The following is a 22,664-nucleotide window of genomic DNA, read 5'->3' on the forward strand; positions in this document are numbered from 1 at the left end:
CGTTCATTCATCTGGCTCCGCGCTCTCTCTTCCCTCCCTTCACTTTTATGTGTTTTCATTTTCATTTTGTTTTTGGTTTTTTGTTTGTTTTGTTTATATTCTTGGTTTCGTCAAAAAAGTTTCAAAAAAATATATATTCATCATTTCCTTAAATTGGCTTAATTAAAAAATGTTTATTTATTTCTCCCGCTCGCCGCCGCTCACGCTCTGCTCTCTGCCCGCCCCTAAACAACGACTAAGACGACTAAGTTTGCCTCCTGTTTAAAACACAATTTAATTTAGTATATTTTGGGGATTCAATTAATTTAGGAATTAGGAATTCATTCATTGAAAACTATTTGGTGTGGGGGGGAGTGGGGGTGATTAATAAGCTTACTGGTAAATTCATATAGCAAACATTTTACTACTAAGAAATCACATCGAAGTTAAAAACGCAAAACTAAACGAAGGAAAACGCACTTAAAAACCAAAAGAGATTGATTTATTTTGTTTTTTTTTAGTTTTTATTGAAATTTTTTGTTGTTTTTAGTTTTCAATTTTACGCACTAGACATTTTTTTGTTTGCATTTTAAAAATTACTTCAACACTTGCATCAAATTTAATCGATTCGCGCTCTCGGGTTGCGAGAGACTTTCAATCAGGGGCGAGATACCCACAAGCAATCTTGAATCTTGGTTGGGGTCTCGGCGATTTTAAGACAAATAATAAATTAACTACTTAAAATTAGTTAAAAAACTAAAGTAAAACGCATTAAATTAAAACAAAATACAGACGCAAAACAAACGAGTTCCAAGTTTGGTTTCTTGTCAAAGTAGATTTAAATACACACACAAAAAGTCAGTATAGCTTTTAGATTAGAACACTCTTCTCGTCGGTTGATTTTTTTGTTTATTGTTTGTTACCCTTGCTCTTAAATCCTTTCATTTTCATCCATCATTTTGTTTTGTTTTTTTATTCAAAAATTAAACCTAACCTCAAACTGTGCGACGTGGCGTTTTCCAACACTGTCGCTCTAACTACACAAAAACTACAACTTTCTACGTGTGTGTTTGTTGCACTCCAACTAACCAACTATTCTTTCTCCTTTCGCTACCAACTAGAAATCATATAATCCTACTCGTCTCCGTCTTTCTTTCTTTCGTTCTACTTTCTTCTTGCCTCGTTCTACGCATCTGCTTTCTTCTTTGCTTGTCAACACTGTACTTAGATTCTCTAGACTTAAACACTAGACTTTGATCTTATATACTAGGGTTTTCTTCTCCTTCTGCTTCGACTCGATTTCCATTCCGTTCACTAAAACATAAATTTCATTTTCACTTTCCTAGGGACAGGGGGCGCCGCTTAAGACACGCCCCCAGCTCTTCTTCCTCTCGTTTCTTCTGTCGTTTTATAAATAACTTAGAGTTTAATGCTTTCTCAATTTGCTTAAGTTGTTTTTGCTGCTAACAAAGTAAAAATCAATGAAAACTACAGAAAGAAAATTGCACTTTGTGTGTGAGTTGTTTGTTTTAGGGGGTAGGTGTATGCGTGTGCGTGGGCGTGTGTAGTAGTTGTATTAAGGGAAACAGGATTGAAAATCTTTCAAAAATATCCTCCCAATGAGTGGTTTTGTTGTATTTGTGATTCTTCTCTCTTTTTTTTTTAGGACAACAAATGCAGGCATCATCTCGCACGAATTTCATTTTGAAACAATTTCGCTTTTTGGAATGTCTTGGCAAAATATATGTATGTGTGTGTGTTTGTGTATTTCATCGATGCCTGCATTAACTAGGTGTAAATGTATGTGTGTTCGTTCTTTCATCTTTTTCGAGGGTTTACAATCCTGCATTTGTTGTTGTTGTTGTTGTTGTTGTTATTGTTACAGTTTCAGTTCGTAGTCAGTCTAAAGCAAATAATCGTAAAAAGACAAGAAAAAAAAACATTTGCATTTTGTTGTTGTTTTGGTTTTAGGCTTAGGAAGACTTTTGGCGTTGTGTTTCTTACGTTTTTATATATATATATATTTATATATATATAATGTATATATATATATATGTAGATAGTTCAGTTAGGCGACTCGACAACTCTAATCCCGTAAATCAAATCGTATCAACGCATACATATGTATATATCAAAATCAAATCAAAGACTTTGCTCAGGAATGTTGTTTGTGGTTGTGAGGGCGTGTGTGTGTGTGTGTCCTTGCTCAAACGGAGATTCTCAATAAAACATTTATCTTCGCCACACTTTCTACCACCCACTTAGCGCCCACTTGATGTTTCCCTTGTTTCTCTTATCATGTTTCGTTAATCAACATTAACATTCGAAAAAATCACAAATACAATGCTTAGGCTTGATAGGTGTGTGTATGTGTATGTCCGTGTCTCAGTGTGTGTCTGTTTCGGGAAAATAAATATGCTAGGCTTTGAAAAAGGTTAAATTTCAATTCTAAACTTCGTCCTTCGTTCTTCAACTCTACTTAAGAGACGCTTACAAGACTAAAGAAATCTTCGCTTATTAACTAAGTTCACTAAACGTAGTTCTTTTCTTCTTTCTTAATTCTTCATTATGTTTTTTTTTTGTTGTTGTTATCAATTTAACATTAATTTTCTTGGTTTTTGTTTTATATTTCTGCTACTGCCTGTGCCAGTTGTTGCTGTTGTTCTTCCGTTTTCTTCTTTTCGATCCTTGCTTGATCCTTCCACAAAAATCGTACATTCTTCTTCGCCGGCGATCTTCACAAAGCTAAACTACAATTCTACAGTTTTAAATCGAATTCTTCTTTTCTGTGTGTTTGCTACATCGTTTGTTGTGTGTGTTGTGTCTCTCGGTTTGTTTCGCTATTTCCCTTTTAAAAAGTGTTTGCCTCTTGGTTTCCTTGCTAATCAAACTCCGTTCAACTCCTTCTCTTTCTGCTCTTCAACAACATGTCATATGCAGAAAAAATATACTATATATCTAAGTTCTGTTTTTTTTGTTTTTTCATTTGTTTGTTTGTTTTTACTTTCCTCATTTTAATATGTCTAAAAAACAGTTAACGTAAAAAACTGTAGACAGCTACAAAAAATTCATTCATTAAATCGACTGATGAGCACAAAAAATATGCTAAAAACTAGTACAAGATTTCCCGCCTCCTTCTACTCTTCGGCCATCGTAAGCTTTTTGCTGCTTACACTCTTCCGTCTTCTGCTTTCTTTAGATCTCTAGAAACTACTAAATCTGTTTTTTGCTTACTGCAAGTTTTTTTTTTCTCTTATTCTTGTTTTGCTAAGACTTAATACTAGGTTTTTGCCCACTTCAAAGGCTCTTTCTTCTCTTTTCTTTTGTTTTCATTTATTTTTCTTCTTTTTGACTGCTTGGATAGCACAAAACGAATGTCAAAAAGAGGGGGGAAATAGACGTTTCTTTTTTTTTGTTTCGCTTCTACGTTTTCTATGTTTTCGGATCTTTGCTTTATACAATTTGCATGTTTTTCTGGTTGAAGAAACCAACAAAAGGAGAAAACAAACCAAAGATCTCCTTTCTTGCTTTTTGTGGCTATCTACGCTCTTCTTCTCTTCGTCTTCTCTTCCGTTCCCCGTTCTTTGTGCTGTTCAACACGATTCAACAAAAATACAAAATAAATATTACAAATTAGACAAACAGAACAAAACAAAAGGTAGAGTCTGAGTTTAATCGTAAAAATTCTCCTTCTTCTTCTTTAGCAGGCCACAACAAAGAAAACGTTGCCTCTAAGGTAAAAAAGTTTTGCTTTCTTCGGCGCATTCTTGCGCTTTCTTCGCTCTTCGTTCGTTCTTCTGGGGGTTTCTTTGTTTGTTGCCGCTGCAGTTTGACTTAAGAGTTATGCTTTGTTTATATTCATCATCGAAATGGGTTTTGTTTCGTTTTTTATTTTCTCTGTTTTTCTTTACGGTTCTTTAACATACATTGCACACACATTTATTTTTGTTTTTGTTTCTGCTTTTTTCTTCTATCTTCTTCTTTCACTTCACAAATTTCTGTCTGCTTAGGTTTTTGCTAGCTCAAAATTAGCAAAATAGTTTCTTTTTTTTTATTTTCTCTTCTATTTTTTACATCGCTTTTCCTCGGTTTTCCCCCAATGCAATTGTTTTACATCCTCTTGCGCTTAACAAAATTAACTTAACTCTAATCTGCGATGGTTTTTTTTTCTTTCTCAGCAGATTCTTCCTCAAGTTCTTATGACCCCCCCAAAGTGAGTTTCCTTTCCTTATGACTTTGCCTTCCCTTCGCATCCTCCTGCAGTTCTCTTTTTGTAAATATTTTCGACTGCTCTCTCTTTTTTTCTCTTCTCTCTTTTTGCTTGCCGCTGTTGTTTTGGCAATTGTTGCCGTTGCTGCTGTTGCTTCTCTGGTTGTTTATTTAGTGTATAACTATTCTCTATTATTTAAGTTTAGTCTTTGCTTTTCTTCACTTTTTTCTTGCGTCTTCTGCGCTCGTCTCTTCGGAGACCGGCTTTCTTCCCTTTATTTTCTCATCGCTTACATTGTATTCATGTATCCCCTAAACTTCATCCTCTCACATCCTCCAACCTTCTTATTTATACATTTTCTTTTTCTCTGCCTTAGCTTTTTCTGGGATTCCCCCTTCTTATCTTTCTTTTCTTTTTGTGGGGGTGGCTTTTCTTTAGATTTATTTTCGTAAACTGCATGCTGTGTTTCTGATTCTTCTGACGACGACGTTGTTGTTGTTGTTGTTGTTGTTTCAGTAGTTTCTTCTAGTTTCCTTGTTCATGTGGTGGTTGTGGCTGTTGTTGTTGTTGTAGAATCCTTTTGATGTTTCTTCGTGTGATTTTCCTTCTTTCTTGACTTTTCCGCTCCCACCAGGCTTGCTCTCACTCTCGTCCAATTTATATAGTACTCAAATGGGGTACTAATATATTATAGCTAAAAAAGTTAAAGTTCTGATTAGTCAAAGGCTTAGTTAATCTGAAGGTTAATGTGAAGGGTTAATGGGTTTAAGCACAGGAAGTCGTGTTTACATGCAAGTGAGATATGATGAATGATATTTACCTAGTATGGATTACCAGTGATAAGACTGCTTAGTAACTATACTATTTAAGAAACACAGCCATGTTGTTGTATCAAAAAGAAGCAGCAGAAGGTTGTTAAGAAAATAAATAGAATAGATTTGTATTTAGTTTTCAGTGGAAGTGAAGGAAACATATTGTTAATGAACAGATCTGAAGCAAACAGGCAAGCAACAACAAGCAGAGCACACAAAACACATGAAGCCGATGATTGTCAGTGTGCGTGAGTGTGTGTTTTGAATGTGCAGTGTTGGTAAATGTCGTTTGGTGTTGGCAAAGCTCAAAGAATGCAAATGATATTGAGTGAGTGAGAAGATTTCTGTTTGAAGGTGATCGGGGGCTTTGAAAGCAAGGAGAGCACATGCAAGGTCAAGTGATAGAACCTATAAAAGATTGAAGTTAATTAAACTTAAGCCTTATTTTACAATTTATTTCTTTTTATATCTTTAAAAAGAAGGTTGGCTAAGTTAACAGAAACTTAAACATATGTTACAAGGCTCAAGTTGAAGAAACTTTGATTTATGGTTTTCTTTTTCAGCATGAATCTTATAATGACCAGAGATTGAAAAGCAGACAGAGATGTATAAATCCTGTGAGAAAGTGAGTTGACATAGAGATAGAGCGAGAAACGGGAACAGCAAAGAGGACAGTGACTGAGAGAAGACTTCACTCACCTCGCGAAGACCTATTTGGGAGCTGCTTGATGTGGATACTGTGTGTATGCCTCGTCGGGTGATGCAGCTGTGCTAGCCTGTTCGGAATCTGTCATTGGCATTGTTGGTATAATAGTTGGTGGTGGTGCATAATATGGATAAGTTGGACTAATATACTGTAACGATGGAGAAAAGTTCTATAAAAGAAACCGAAAAAAAAAACAAACAAAAAAAATATACAAAAAATAATTCCAAACAAAAAATCAATTCATAAAATTAAATATATAAATTAATTAGAGTAAAAGAAAGGAATAGAAAGAGTACAAATTAGGTATCAACTTTCAATATTAAACAGACAAACAGCTTACACCAAGAAGATCTTAGAAATTACAGATCTTCAAAGTGTCTTCAAGCTGAAAACTCGTTTTCTTTCTTTTCAATCCACAAGGATTTTCAAAAAGGAAACTCGAAAGAAAGAGTTTCGAGATTAGAGATCATAGATCGGTGGCTTACAGAGTTGCCGATCTGCAGGGTGGCCAACTGGGGCATCATCGTTCCATATGGCACGCCCGTATCGCCGCTGACCATCATCGAGATGCCACGGGGCTGCACTTGGTTAACCGCCTCCGGTTTGTATGAGGTAACACCCAATTGAGGGGCAGCTGCCATTTGCATGTACTATAAAAAGAAAGAAGACTAATTAGTATAAGTTTCAAGATCAAATAAAAACCATATTATACTGGATTAAATCATGATATGATCAATAAGATCAGCTATCTTGACTTTACTATATGAACTTTAAAATTTAATCCAGTATTTCATAACCATAATGGATATAACTCCACTACTCACCTGATCATCTACCTGAGTGATCGGCTGGGTCATCATATAACCGGGTATCCATTGGGAACCGGCCACTGGATAGCCACCCACCTGGGGTGCACTGAAGCGGGAATATGGCACTCCGATGGGTGTGCCGACGTTAACGCTAACGCCATTCTGTTGCATAGTGGGATCATAGGCAACGGGAATCCCCTCCGCTGAGACATCGCGCCACGCACGCGCATTCGGGTCGGGAGTCTTGAAGAGATTCTTCTTTTTGGGTCCGCCATCGGCAAACTTAACCAGCAGGGGATCTTTGGCACCCGGTATTGTGTTACTATTGAACATCTGAATGATTTGCTCGCACTTCTCGCGACTCTCCATACGGGCAAAGCCAACGCCTATAGGGGTTTAAGAAAATAAAAGTCATTAAAGATAATGAATCATTTACGATTGCCCTAAATTATTATATAATCATCTTTGATCATTTTCTAATTTGACGATTAATAAAGGCAACCACTTTCTACTCACCCTTGGAGTTCATCTGCTGATCACGCAATATTCTGGTCGAAACAACTTGTCCGTATTTCGATAGCATTGCCTCCAGATCAGTTTCTTTGAAGTGAGGCGGCAAATTTGCAATATACAAATTTGTGGGATCCTGTTCCTGTTGCTGTGTGGTTGTTGTATGCAATTGGGTCAGATCAGGGTTGGTGTTTTGTTGTTGTTGTTGTCGATAGTCGATTGTTGATTGTTGATTTGTTGTTGAAATTGAATCGATTTAAATTGGTTTGTTGGTTTTGATGATGGTTTTTTGGTTCGTTTGTTTCGTTTTCACACAAATTAACGTTACACAAAAGCAGTTGGCGTAAGCATGTGTATTTTTATTGGTGTGCGTATGCATTTTGATGTGTGTGTGGGTGTGTATGTTGAATTTTTGTGAAGTTGTGTATATATTTGTTTTATTTTTTTTTGCGAGAGAGAGAGAGAGGGGAGTAGAGAAATTAAGAACGTAGAGATTTTGTCATTAGTAAATATTCAAGTTGCTTTCCAAAAATGTTTCTGTTGTCAACTCTTTTTGGACTGTTTGTCTGTTGTCAGTGTGTTAGTGTTAGTGTTAAGTGTGCCTGACTCTTGCGAAAGTGTCTGTGTGTGAGTGTGAATGTAATGCCTCAGACTTATCGGTTATCAGACCTTATGCGGAAAAGTAGACCTAGAGAACTTTTTACCCCCTTGAAGATGAAGTGTTTTGCTTTTCCCTTAACGATGCTTAATGGAGATGGCAATAAATCGATAGTATCGACATATTTTGATTTAAATCGATAAAAGGTTTTAAGTTTTTATATTCTGAATACAATGTTACGTATGTTTTATGATAGAAACCTTTATGTTAACTTCAATTTAGATCGAAATATCGATTTAACCGCTTAATCTATCGATAATTTGCCACCTCAAATGCTTAATTAAGTTAAATACCTGCTCAGCAATTATGTCTTAGGGTTTAATGAGATCTGTTTGATTGTTATACTTAGAGTTTAGATAGTATTTGGTTTTTTTTGGTTTTGATTTTTGGCCGGCACAGGTTTGTAGCAATTTGCGTACTCAAACAACAAACTTTTGTAGTAGGTTGAAGTAGTAGAGGTTGGTTATATACTTGGCTGGCTATAACTTCAAAATACGAGTATACAGTTTATACAGTTGAATATACAGATTCAATATATAGCAATATATATATATATAGAGAATATCAGATATGAAGAGAGATATACGCTAGTTTATACTGTTTTCTATGGTGTTTGTAAGTGTGTTTTGTTCAACTCTATAGATTACAATCATTAATGCCTACGCAAATACGTGTGGTCTGTGTTTTATTTGTACAGCAAACTTTCCATTATTTTCGCTGGCCATGTTTTTTTAATGAGCCTTTAATGCCATCGGATTATAACAAGAAAAAAAAAAGGAAGGGGAGGTGGAAACAAAGTTGCTAAGCTCTTCGAATGAAAAACTTTTTGATTTGTTTACAAATTTTTAATATGCACGAATGAATGGACAAAAATTGAAATTGATGCCAAATCCCAGAGTCCATAAGCCGCTGTAAATGGCCGCTAATTATTGATAACAAGTTACCAGTTAAATATATTGGGGATGTTAACAATTTTCATCTTTAACAGAATTTCGGGTATGACTTTCTCTACTTAAATAAATGAGTTTTTTTGTTCAACTAAAAACTACTTAAATTTAGTAACTATAACCCAATTTCCCATTTAGTAACTAAGCTACAAGATCTCTTAAGGAAAAGTTACATGAAGTATGAGTTAAGAACTTAAAAATTGATGAAAAATTAAACATTTTTTATACAGAAACATGTTTCTTCTAGTATGGAAACATTTTTGATTGATGAAAATCTATTACTTTAATTTAAATTTCCGATTTGTTTTAAAATTAAAAAACTAATATAGTAGCAAAATTCTAGATCTAGCTTGATGAAAAGCCTAGTTTATGTAGGGGATGTACTGCATTCTAATCATGTTCAAATACCTTATGGAAAATGTTTTACACTAAACTCTAACTATACCTGTACTGTGTGTGTGTTTTTACGCTTAATGCAATTAATTTACCAAAACAAATCCGCTAAAAAAAACTTTAATTGTTCTCACTTAATGTTAGGGCTCATATATTATCAACTGCTAAAGGAAGATTAAAGAGAAGGATTATTTATTCAATGACTTTCAGCTTCATAAATATAAACTAATGAAGGCCATTAATAAATGCATTTATTCTCAATTAAATATGGAAATGTAATCTACGCTATGTCGTTTTTAAGCTACCTCTAGACAAAGAAAGACAAAAACAAAAGGAAATAAATCTAAAAAATATATAGATATATATGTTTTCTCTGTCTATATAGTCGGTTATATAGAGATATAATGTGTGGTTTTCTTTTGGTATACGACAAACGGTTATACAAAGAGAGTTTTTGGAACAACACTACGAACTAGAGGTTGGGATTGGCTTTGGGGTTTTTGGTTTTTGGGGGTTTATCAAAGGTGGATAATCAAATCAAATACAGGTTAATGAAAAGATATAGAGGAATACACACACTGCTGTGTGAGAAGTTTAGTATTTCTAGCGCCTCGTTTGGTTTTCTTTTTACAAGTCTGAGAATTATGCTTCTCAGGAAGTGGTAACCCAATTATTTCTTAGGCTCTTAGACTCATGTTGAAAGAAAAGCTGAACTAAAATTAGTTTTAAAACCATAAACTTGCAGTTTTGGTATTTAGTTTGATATTTTTTAGTCTAGACAGCCGTTTCTCTAAGCTTGAGTTCTGAGCCTTAACCGAAAACTAATTTCAGCCTTAAACAAAAACTAAAATAACACAAATTGGAGGCAACTTTTTGGGGTCAGTAAACAGTTAACGAAATGCACAAATGACAGAGGGAGGAGATTTGGATTTTTGGGAGGAGGGTTTGGTGGAGTTTGGATTAGGAAGATGGGACATTTTGGCGGTGTGTGGGGGGTGAGTATTACTTGCATGCAAACAAACGTACAATGGCCGGCCTATGAAGCACCCAGATACCCACTTTGGCCATCTGAGCTTGCACGCCCTTCCCCTGCAATCCTTTTACGGCGCACTCGGCGAAGGCTGGCTGCTCGAAGTCGACGAAGCCGTAACCTGCAAGAAAGCATATTTTGTTTTTGTTTTTCGTTGTTGTTTTTTGTTTTTGTTTTTGTTTATTTTTTTAATATTTTTTGTTTGTTTTTGTGTGTTGCGGGTGGGGGGGAATTTTATTTTTATTTTTTTTAATTGCATGTATAAATATATATATAAATATATTTGCAGAGATAGATAGAGAGAGAGAGGAAGAGATGTTTATTTATAGTCCAATATTTTTTTGGTTCGTACACAAATCGAAAATTGAAATTGAATTGGAAAACAAGGAAATTTTCGCATTGGGGGTCAACGACGTGCAACAAAAACAAAATCGAACAAAAACAAAATATTCGTTCAACAAGAAAAAGGGAAGAGCAGAAAGAAAAAACGGGTGAAAATTAAATTAATAATTAATTTAACTCAACTTAAACACTAAAAAAAAGGGGAGACAAAACCGAAAAGCAAGAAAAAAACAAACTCAATAAAAAGATATATTTATATCGATACACGCACACACATTGATAGAGAGAGAGAGAGAGAGATACACTATTTGTACAGCTTGTTCGATAGTTTGGTTAGTTATCGGGGTATTTACATATTATCGTAATCGTTATTATTAGCATTAATCGAGTGCATCGGTAGCAGTAGTATTTGTAATAGTAGAGTGGAATGCATGAATGACACGATTGCGAAATGATCAGGAATCAAACGGAAAAACTCAAAAGTCTGTAGAAGGAAATGAAGTTCAAACTTGTAAAATGCCAATTTATTATTTTGAAAATTAAATTTAAAAAAATATAATTTTATATATAGAAAAGAAACTTAAAACGAACGAGCAAAAAGTGGTGATAACTTTAAAAAATCATAAAAAAATGCTGAGAGTTCTTAGAAGTTTTTAGGTCTAGAAAAATAAAATTTGAAATTAACAGTAAAAAAAACTTCTCTTAAATAAATAAAATAATTTTCCCAAGACCTCTCAGCATTTCTTAATAAACTAAAAATGTCTTAAAAAATCAATGAAATTTCAGTTTTTGGTTTGTTTATATTTTTTTCTTGCGTTTCTTTTTTGGATATCTTTTTTTTTTTTTGTTTTTACATAAACACATACTAATAATACTTATACAAAAACACACATAAATAAAATAATGATGAGAATGGTGAAGAAAAAAATACCTTTACATTTGTTTGTTGTTTTATCTAAAATAGCCTTGGTTGATATAATTGTTCCATATCTGAAAGTTGTAAACAAGAACAGAAAGACACACACACAGGTGGGTTAAACAGAGTTCAAAATATATAGTATATATATTATATTATATATGGACAATGGGATATTTCGTTGCATGACAACGACTGACTGCAAAGAATGGATAATGGATAATCAGATTATAAACACATTCATGTCTCTCAGGGTGTGCGTCTGCTGGTGCTGCCACGTGCCACTATATATATGTATATCTATATGATCTGGGAGGGGGTCGGGTTAACCCTCTCCTCGATGAGACACCTGGCCCAAGTGCCTCTGATTGGACCGAGTTTACTTTACCGTAAGCAATTAAAGTGTCATTAAAATGCAATTGCCTGCAGCAGGAGAAAAGGACGCTGTGCCGTACACTACCAACAGCAAAAGAAGAAAGAAAAAAAAGCAAAATAAATTAGCCTTCAATTTAATTACTTGACTTACAACGATGCAGGGGGAGTGGGGAGGTGGATTGGGCTCCCTACCATTTCATTATGCTTTTTATGTTCGTGTGACGCCGCAAATAACTTATTTTTTATGCATAAAAGAAATGGCCAACAGTGCGTATGCGTATTATACACACACACACACACACTCTCTTAATAATAATAATAATAAGTTTCAGTTTGTTGGTATACCACAAAAATGATTTCCTCTTTGGATATCGCCCCCACCAGACTAACATTTTTGATAAAGCGTGCGCACTAATTAGTGGATTTTGTTTAGTTTGCAGAAACTTGGCCTCGTCCATCAGAAGAAGGTCAGGGGTAGTTGGTTTTTTGGGGGTTACTTTTCGGGGCCGAAAGCAGGATAAAGGATGCGGGGTGGCTGCCTGGATGGCTTTATGGAAACTCAGCCAAGCGGAATGGACTGAAGCTTAGCCGCTCATTAGCAGAGGGGTTGGTGGGGTATTGGTGGAGCGGATTCGACGGTTGGAAATGGATTTCGGGTTCCGTTTCGTCTTAAAAACACACACACACACACCAGATCACATCACATCTCACTACTCAGTGGGGGTCAAATCAATAGTCGGTCACATACACTTTTCGAATTAGTTCATTTCGTATGGATAGCATTTTGTATGCCAAAGATACAAATGTATCTGAAAGATACTACTTAGAAAATGAAATAGAAAGGAGAATTGAATACATTTTCTTGGAATATATTTATCGGAAAATGGAAAACTGATATAGGAAATCATTTCCACAGAAGACCTCAAAGACTTCTTATCAGATTTAATTTAACATTTCTTCTAATTTTCTAAAAATATTAAAGTTATGTTTACATCATAAACTTCTTTGCTAAAAAATATTTTTAATGACTTTTTTAGTGCTTCATAAAACCCCTCATGATGTTCCATAAATAACTAGCAATTCATTTTTCTTTGCCGCCCTGTTATTAACATTCAATTAAAATTGATGAAGAAGCTGCTTCTAGCTCAAAGGCATCCTCATCTCACAGGCAATATATACAGCATATATATCTATAAACTGATATATAGATATCAACCACACTAAAAGCCTGAAGCTGCAAAAACAATTAAAACGAATTTACATAATGGCCTGCCCAGGGAGCTGTGTGTTAGATATAATGCAATTTAATGTGATAGGTGGACCGCAGAGACAAGATACAAAACCGCAGGGCAAACCTACATACATAGGCACAAATCACTGAGAGGCTTGATTGCATTTGAATCTGATTTGAAATGGCAATGAAAAGGGTTTGAGTTAAGGTTGCTTTTTCTTTTTCTTTTTCTTTTTCTTTTTGAGAAGACCTTTTGCTCCTGGTACTCACTGTGCACACATATTAACTAGATCCTTGTCGGTTGTGCCCTGCTGCAGTCCGCGAATGTAGAGATTTGTCTTGGACAACTGCTCGCCGCCCTGTTGGTTTTGATTCTGTACCGTGCCGTTGGGACCCATGTTCGTGTTGGTGTTCGTCGTGTTGCTCAGGCTGGTGCTCAGCGTGCCGCTCTGGGAGCCCGTGTTCGAGGAGCTGCTCGAGTTGGTGTTGCTCGGTGAGGCTGCCGTCGGCACTCGCTGACCGTACTGCAAGAAATTGGAGAAGATATGACTTTAGTACATGGAAAAAGTATACAGATTTTTAAATAAGGAAATTCTCAATCCCAATTGTATACTAAACACCGTTCAACAGCAAATTGATTTCAAATATCAGAACTAATGTTCATCTTTCAGCAAGGAAACCCAATGATAGGTGGTCAAAGGATTCTCAACTACCCCTTGGGAGCCCAAAGCTCTAGGCAATATTAAAATGTATAGTGCAAAAGTATGTCGATAATATTAAGCGATTTGGCTTTCAACATCTACAGATTGAGAGAGGGAACGAGGCAGAGGAGCACAAACTGGAGGCAGTGCAAGTATTTTTATTGAAATTCCAACTGGAATAGCTTGCCATTCGAAGTTATTGAATGCTGCTTGGCTCACACAATGGCTAGATAGATAGATAGATAGATAGAGAAGGGGATAGCTACGATGGACAGAGATAGAGACAGAGGTAAAGCGGTAAAGGAGACATGCAGATAGGTAGAAGCAGAAAGAGACAGGCACACACACACACACATTGGCATGTCGACGACAGCCATGACGATGGCGTTTTTCACTTAAAATGCCACACATGTGCCAGGAGGGAAGGGCGACACGAATAAAGAAGGATACGGCGTTGGAGCCTGAGCTTTGCATATAGGGCTGCAGGATATTTGGCAGCTGCAGTCGAAGGCGTTGAAAATCTATAAAATTTGTATGCAACAAACAATGGCTTCTCACACACACACACACACACACTCGAGTCCAACAAACTTTGCCATTGATACATTTTTGAAAATTTGCCAAAAACATTATTTTATTCGCTCAGCAAGCAGTAGCAGTAGCACATCAGCGGGAAATGCTAAAATATGCAACCAACAACGAAAAAAAGTTCTACTAAAAATTCACCCGAAAAAAATTGCAAACTGAAAATCAAGCAAATTTCTCTTTTGTTTCAGTGGAAAAACTTTTTATCCAGCCGCAAAATCCATTTGCATGAAAGCCACTGAATTTCAGGGGTTAGGCCAAAAAAAAAAGTTCCAGCTAATTGATCCGTGTCATGATGCCCCCATCTCACTTATGGCCAATACTTCCCTCGGTAAATCACACAAATTCAATTTTTTAAAAGTGTAAATCCCCAGAGGTGCCAAAAATCATTTGGGACTTTACATATTTGGATTTGTTTGCAACAAAAATCAATTTGTTTGGCATGAATAATGAAATTTGTAAGAGAAAATAGTATGTAGAAAAGTATTTACAGAAAAGATAAACTTGTGATGCATAAAGTTCTTCTATCATAGTAAAAGTCCAGCCTTGTCTTGTCTTTCTGTGAAATCCTGTCTTTGGCTGATAAAATATATTCCACTCATGTTTCTTTCTGTACATTTTCCTTTTTCTTTTTTTCGCTGGGATTTATAAGCAGACGTGAAAGTCACGCTTCGGCAAGCAAACTGGAGATAGAAATACAAATCATAAGCCCGGCACCAGCAGCTATCTCTCTGGGCCAAGTCCAAATAAACTTTGACTCCCTAAACTCGTTAAGTTACTCCTTAACTCCGCAATCGCAAAGATACATTTTGAGCAGAGTTTTCTACTGCGAAATTGCTTCCTTTCTTCTCGCATGCAAAACATAATTAAATAATAAATTCAGCCAGCAAATTTTTGTAGTCAGCAATTGTTTATCTGTCGCTGTATGTGTAAGTTAACACACCCAGTTCCCAAATTGGGAAACTGCCGAGTTGCAGGCCACATCCGGTGGCCAACACACGGAATAGGGAAACCGCCGACTTTGCACTCCGGGGACAATCACCCGGAGCCCGGCCAGAAGTGGTCAACATGCGCGATGATGAAACCGCCGACTCTGCACTCTGGGGGCAATCACCCAGAGCCCGACCAGAAGTGGCCAACACGCGCATTAAAGAAATCGTTGACTCCGCACTCTGGAGTCTATCCCACGGTTCCCGGCCAGAACACTCGCGCAGTGAGTGATCGTATGCAACGGGATAAAATTGCTGATCCGGCACTTTGGCGACAGCGCTGCGACTGGACGAAGACTTCTAGCTGCAGCCGGATCGGATATTTAGTTTAGTTTTTAATCATACTCCGTAGCCATAGCTACGTAATAAACAATTGTAACATTGTACTACTCCATTTATATGATCCTTTACCTTAACAGGTTTAGGTGGAATAAATAATTAAATCAATTAACCAATCTCTTATTAATGGATCCTGGCCCCAACGGGCTCGAGTGAAAGAATATAAAGGTCGGTATTATTTAATTGACGCCCAACGTAACCGACTCACGCGATACGAAGTGTTAATGCAGTTACAGAAGTAATTGCAATCGGTAGTGAAAATTAATTAAAAAATTAATTAACAAAAAAAATAAAGAGAACACACAAAAAGTGCAGTGCTCAAAAATACGCCAAGAAATTTTTCATACAAAAAAAGTGAACAGGAAAAAAATTCCCCACTTAAGTGAAAATTAATTAAAAAATTAATTAATAATAAATAAAAAAAGAGAACACACAAAAAGTGCAGTGCACAAAATTGGTGGGAAGAATACGCCAATAAATTTTTTAGTACAAAAAAAACGTGAACAGAAAAAATAAGTGAAATTAAAAAAATTACCCACTAATAAAGTGCAAAAATTGCAATTAAAAAATTAATAATAAAAAAAAAAAAATTACCAAGAGAAAATTCATCAAACCTAAAAAAAAAGTGCAAAAAAACAGCGGCGGAAAAGACACGAAATACGCCAAATAAAAACGAAACAAAGACAGCAGCAGTGAAAAACAGCAGCAACAAAAACAGCAGCAGTGAAAAACAGCGGCAACAAAGACAGCAGCAGTGAAAAAAAAAAAAACAGCTGCAACAAAGACAGCAGCAGTGAAAAACAGCGGCAACAAAAACAACAACAGCCAAAACAACGGCAGCAACAACAGCAGCAGCGTCAACAGCGGCAGCGACGACAGCGGCAGCGACGACAGCGGCGGTGACGACAGCGGCGGCGACGACAGCGGCAGCGACAGCAGCGGCGGCGACAGCAGCGGCAGCGATAACAGCGGCAGCGACGACGGCGGCAGCGACGACGGCGACAACGACGACGGCAGCAGCGGCGACGACGGCAGCGACAGCCAGAACACATACAAAATCATACGAAATGTGAGTAGGTTTTTTGTCTACATTATCGCCAAACAAAACAAATAAATCCGCGGCACCTAACTGTGGGAACATTAAGAATTCCCTCTCTTTGCAATTTCAAATAAAATCGACTTTTCTCGAAAATAAAAACTTATGAATTAATTAAATTTTTTTTTCTAATTTTTCTTATTTCTCTCGAATATAAAAAACCTTTGAAAAAAAATAAAAAAATTTACTTAAACAATATTTAAATTAAGTAAAAAGCTCTTATTTGAATTTTTCTGGGTGTTCCAAAGAGAACGTATTAAGACATAAATATATTTATCCAGCAGATTCTAAAATAAAAAATTTTCAAACTTCCCATGGACAAATTTTTGTTTAAAAAAATTAAGTAACGGCTTCATGTACCGAAATCCTAAGGAAACCGAGTCAGACGACGAGGTTATTACAGAGTATAGGAAACTGCTAGACATAAAAATACAACGACAGAAAACTCCTCAGGAACAAGAAACTGAGACTTTTTACCAGCCATCCACTAGCAGGGGGGCACTCATTCGACCTAGTACTTTAAAAACTACAAACCCACAGCCGCTTACAATGCAGCCAGAACAGATTGCTAACATGGAGGCCGCTATTACTAGCGCACTTCAAAAACAGCAAGAACTATTCGATAAGAAATTAGCTTTAGTTATGGGAGAGCTAAAATCGCTCAAAACAAAAGATAACATCCCACAAATTCAAACCTATCAGGAAATCGAACTGAAACCTGAGATACAGTGCAACGAACCCCTTGACATGGTCAAGTCGGTTCCAGAATTTGATGGTAGCCAGGAAAATTACATCTCCTGGAGACAAGCTGCCACCGCAGCCTATAAGGTATTCGAACCATACGACGGTAGTAGTCGACACTACCAAGCCGTCGGCATTCTAAAAAATAAAGTGAGAGGATCAGCAGCCGCAGTGCTATCCTCCTTCAATACAGTGTTCAACTTTCATGCCATACTGGCACGCTTAGATTTCACGTACGCGGACAAAACTCCGACGCACGTTATTAAACAGGAATTAAGCCTGTCAAGACAGGGAGAGCTACCACTGCTCAAATTCTATGACGAAATAGAACGGAAGCTAACGCTTCTAACAAATAAAACAATAATGACCCATGACGCAGCCGCGGCTGCCATCTTAAATGAACAGCACAGAAATGACGCTTTACATGCGTTCATATCGGGGTTAAAAAAATCTCTAAAAATAGCCGTTTTTCCGGCACAACCACGGGACTTGCCATCAGCTTTAGCATTAGCACAGGAAGCTGAATCGAGCAACGAAAGAAGTGCTTTTGCGGCCACTTTCGCCCGACATAATGAAGAGAAATCACATAAGCAAAACAACCAGCGACAAGCAGGTTGGAAAAATCCACAGGCCCAGTATGAAAATACGGGAGCAGTTAGGAAAACCCCTCACTTCATTAGAACCCAAAAAGGGGCTAACAATCAGAGTGGTTCCTTTAGACAGAGGCCCCACACAAATTCGGGGACCCACCAGGGTCAACCGGCACCAGAGCCAATGGAGGTCGACCCCTCCTCTAGAAGGGTTTTTACTCGGCCCACAGCGTGGCAAAAAGGGCAGTCAGCCAAACAAAAAATAAATTTCATGCCAGAAGAAAAATCTGACAACGAAGATTATGACACCGTTGCTGAAGCCTGTGCCACCGAAATAGAAGACGAGCTTGATGAAGAAGACTCGTGTAATTTTTTAGATTAAAATCCCTGCTCCCTTACATTACACGTACGGTAGCAGGAAAAGAAATAAAACTACTTTTAGACACAGGCACCTCAAAAAATTACATTACTCCAATCCCGGGGCTGAAAGGCATCGTGGCAGCGGAGAAACCCTTTACAGTGAAGTCAATCCATGGCTTCACCAAAATAGATAAAAAGTGCCTAGTTTCGGTGTTTAAAATAAAAACACCATTTTTTATCCTAAATAACCTTAAAGAATTCGACGGTATTATCGGTCTCGACTTGCTTAAACAAGCGAATGCGAAACTCGATTTTACCAGAAACCTTATCCACACAAATAACGGAGATGAAAAAATCCGATTTACTAGGGCAGAAAATGTCAACTTTATAAAAATTAATGACGAAGATGTCCCCGTGGCAATTAGGGCCACATTTGATAAAATGATTCTTAAAAATCAAAAAGCCTTCGCTGACCCAGACGAAGCACTCCCATTTAACATCAACACTATGGCAACAATAAAAACTGATGGGGAACCGGTGTACTCCAAGTCGTACCCACACCCCATGGGTGTAACCGAATTCGTCAATGCAGAGGTTAAACAACTTCTAGCGGACGGCGTAATACGGCCATCCAGATCCCCATATAACAACCCTACGTGGGTTGTAGATAAAAAAGGCATAGACCAGAATGGGGTTAAGAAGAAGCGATTGGTTATCGACTTCAGAAAACTGAACCAGAAAACAGTAGACGATAGATACCCTATCCCTACAATTTCGACAATACTGTCGAATATGGGCGAGTCACAGTATTTCACTACACTCGACCTAAAATCAGGCTTCCACCAGATAGAGCTGGCGGAAAAGGACAGGGAAAAAACAGCTTTCTCCGTAAACAATGGCAAATACGAATTTTGCAGAATGCCATTCGGGCTTAAAAACGCCCCAAGCATCTTCCAGAGGGCTATCGATGACGTCCTTAGAGAAGGAATCTCAAAAATATGCTACGTCTACGTAGATGATGTAATCATATTTTCAAAAACAAAAGAAGACCACGTCAGGGACGTGGACTGGGTTTTAGCCAAACTCTTGGAAGCAGGTATGAGAGTATCCCAAGAGAAATCGAAGTTCTTTAAAAAGAGCGTCGAGTACCTGGGTTTTATAGTGACGCAAGGGGGACTCCAAACCTCACCTGAAAAGGTAAAAGCTATTAAGGAATTCCCCCAACCAAAAACTCTTTTCGACCTCAGATCTTTTCTGGGGCTAGCGAGCTATTACAGGTGCTTCATTAAAAACTTCGCGACTATCGCAAGACCCCTAACAAGCATCCTAAAGGGAGAAAATGGGAAGGTTAGTAAATATCAATCGAGAAAGATTGATATCAACATGACCAAAGAGCAAAAAGAAACGTTCGACAGACTGAGAGAAATCTTGGCATCAGAAGACGTTTTGCTCTCATACCCAGACTTTAAGAGGCCATTTGACTTAACTACGGACGCGTCAGGCTTCGGACTAGGGGCAGTTCTTTCCCAAGATGGCCGCCCAATTACGATGATATCACGCGCACTGCGTGATAGCGAAAAAAACTACGCAACCAATGAGCGAGAGCTCCTTGCCATTGTGTGGGCTCTTAAAAACCTCCGTAATTACTTATACGGAGCAAAAGGGTTGCAGATCTTTACCGATCATCAACCACTCACCTTTGCCGTCTCAGAAAAAAATCCCAATGCAAAGCTTAAGCGTTGGAAAGGGATTATTGACGACCATGGTGCAAAACTGGTTTATAAACCAGGAAAAGAGAATTTCGTGGCAGACGCACTATCTCGCCAGAACATTAATACCCTAGAAGACGGACAACAGTCGGACTTAGCCACTATCCATAGTGAAGAGTCCCTTACATACACCATCGAGACAACCGATAACCCGGTAAACTGCTTCAGAAACCAAATAATAATTGAAGACGGAAATAGTTTCTCAGTGGATACATTCATCTTGTTTAAAAGCAAAGTCAGACACATAATCAAAACCCCCAACCGGGAAAATCTGATGGAAACATTACAAGATGTAGTAAACGCAGAGGTAGTAAACGCAATACATTGCTCACTACCAACTCTAGCGTTTATCCAACACCGACTAGTGGAGTCCTTCCCTAGCACTTCTTTTAAACACACGAAAAACTTCGTACAGGACATAACGGACTTAACCGAACAGAAGGAAATTGTCATAACGGAACACAACAGGGCTCACCGAGCGGCACAGGAAAATGTAAAACAAATCCTTAGGGACTATTTTTTCCCAAAAATGCTTCGGTTAGCGACAGAAATAACATCAAACTGCAAAACCTGTTCCATGGCAAAATACAAACGCCACCCATCAAAACAAAGAGTCGCAGAAACTCCTATACCTTCATTCGTTGGAGAAATTCTACACATCGATATTTTCTCAACAGATGGAACCCTTTTCCTTACATGCGTTGACAAATTCTCAAAACTCGCCATAGTGCAAACCATCGCATCAAGGGCCATAGTAGATATAAAAGCACCCTTACTTCAAATTATAAATTTTTTTCCGAAAACCAAAACAATCTACTGCGATAACGAAAGATCATTAAACTCCGAGACCATTAAAACAATCCTGTTAAATCACTTTAATATCACCATTTCCAACGCTCCACCTCTACACAGCACATCAAATGGCCAAGTAGAGAGGTTTCATAGCACTCTAGCTGAAATAGCCAGATGCTTGAAACTCGGATGCAAACTAAACGACACCATAGAACTAATCCTCTTAGCAACCAACAAGTACAATAACTCAATCCACTCAGTAACAAACAAAAAACCATCAGAAATAGTTCACACAAAGCCCATGGAATTCGACAGAGAAATTAGTAAAAAAAATTCAGCAGGCACAGGAAAAGACGCTGGACCATGTAAACAAGAATAGGACATATAAGGACTATCGGGTTGGCGAAAAAGTTTTTCTAAAAGCAAATAAAAGACTAGGCAACAAACTCTCACCGCTATGTTCGGAAGAAACAATTGAAGCCGACCTGGGGACAACGGTCTTAATTAGAGGGAGGGTGGTCCATAAAGACAACCTACGCTAATCACCCTTCACTTAGCTCCCGACAACTTTTACACTTTTTTACATTTTTACCTTTTTTATATTTTTTACATCTTTTATATTCATCTATATTTTTCTAGGCTAGGGAAATACATTATAATCTGGGCATTAACGGCTGCTAGGACGGACGCGACAGTGAAACTAAATGACTACACGAACGCGGACTACATCCCCATAGAGGACGGTGACATTGTAGTTTGGGAATCTTTTGGATACTTACAACATGCAACGAACGTGACGACCTACGAAGACTTCGCCGACCAGACAGAGGAACTAACACGAACATTCACCGACGACCACAGACTACCAGTTATAGCAACGGACATCAAACATATTCGCAAGTTGGTAGCTACCCTAAAAATCCATCATAGGGCCGCTAGAAGTATAAACTTAATCGGAACAGCCTTAAAGGTTGTTGCAGGTACACCCGACTTTAATGATTGGGAACAAGTAAAATTCAACCAAGAGCAATTAATGAGAGCAGATGAAGGACAAACAGAATTAAATATTAAATTCCAAGAACGTTTGAACGAACTTTCGAGCGCTATGAACCAAATTCAAAAATTCGAGACAAATAAAGAAACACACCTTTTGGAAATCATCCTAGCTAAAAATAGAATCGTTATCACTGATTTGGAAAACATTTTAATGGGCTTAACCCTAGCCAAATTAAACATTGTAAGTCCGGCAATTCTAGATAGCTCCGACATTGGCGAATTTAAAGACAAACAGCCTACTAACATTAGCCTAGTAGAAATCTTAGAAGTATCTAGTATAAGCGTTTTTCAAAATTCCGATATTATTCATTTTCTCATTAAATTTCCTAACCCTAAGCTTGTTTGTAAGAAGATAACAGTCTATCCGGTCCAGCACCACAACAAGATCCTAGACTTCGAGAACGGAAACCTAGTCGCTGAGTGCCCGGGACGAAACCTCAACATCGGGTACTGCAAGACGACAGTCGGCGCCACCTTCTGCAGGGAGCTCCAAAATAACACCTGTGCTCAGCAATTGGTCTCTGGAGTTATTGCACACTGTTCCACGCTCCCAGGTCACCTGGATGCAATAACTGTGGTAGATCATGGCACCCTCATAGTAAACGAGGCCAACATGACCATAACCGATAACCAAGGACGAGACCAAAGGATATCTGGAACGTACCTCGTAACTTATTCAGACAGAATAAGCCTAAACGGAACTTGGTTCATAAATCAGCTGGGAGACT

General features: G+C 37.6%; 1 protein-coding gene across 15 annotated transcripts in view; it reads right to left on the reverse strand.

The window, feature by feature from the left end:
* Nucleotides 1–1,614: 1,614 nt before the first annotated feature.
* LOC108107547 (protein alan shepard) overlaps nt 1,615–22,664 on the reverse strand; it is a 135,825-nt gene continuing 114,775 nt past the window's right edge. For 3 of the 15 annotated variants that reach the window (XM_017215095.2, XM_041818036.1, XM_017215099.2), the window contains 8 exons: nt 13,189–13,442; nt 11,328–11,386; nt 10,051–10,175; nt 7,033–7,174; nt 6,532–6,902; nt 6,193–6,357; nt 5,701–5,876; nt 1,615–4,883 (listed from right to left, as the gene is read on the reverse strand). In XM_017215095.2, coding sequence (XP_017070584.1) covers nt 5,712–5,876; nt 6,193–6,357; nt 6,532–6,902; nt 7,033–7,174; nt 10,051–10,175; nt 11,328–11,386; nt 13,189–13,442 — 1,281 coding nt within the window. In that variant the 3' untranslated portion in view covers nt 1,615–4,883; nt 5,701–5,711. Of the gene's footprint in view, nt 4,884–5,009; nt 5,051–5,700; nt 5,877–6,192; nt 6,358–6,531; nt 6,903–7,032; nt 7,175–10,050; nt 10,176–11,327; nt 11,387–13,188; nt 13,443–22,664 lie in introns of all 15 variants that reach the window. The other 12 variants (XM_017215100.2, XM_017215101.2, XM_017215096.2 and 9 more) reach the window with 9 other exon arrangements.

Source organism: Drosophila eugracilis, unplaced genomic scaffold (genome assembly GCF_018153835.1).
Source record: "Drosophila eugracilis isolate 14026-0451.02 unplaced genomic scaffold, ASM1815383v1 contig_2088, whole genome shotgun sequence".
NCBI classification, from domain to species: domain Eukaryota; kingdom Metazoa; phylum Arthropoda; class Insecta; order Diptera; family Drosophilidae; genus Drosophila; species Drosophila eugracilis.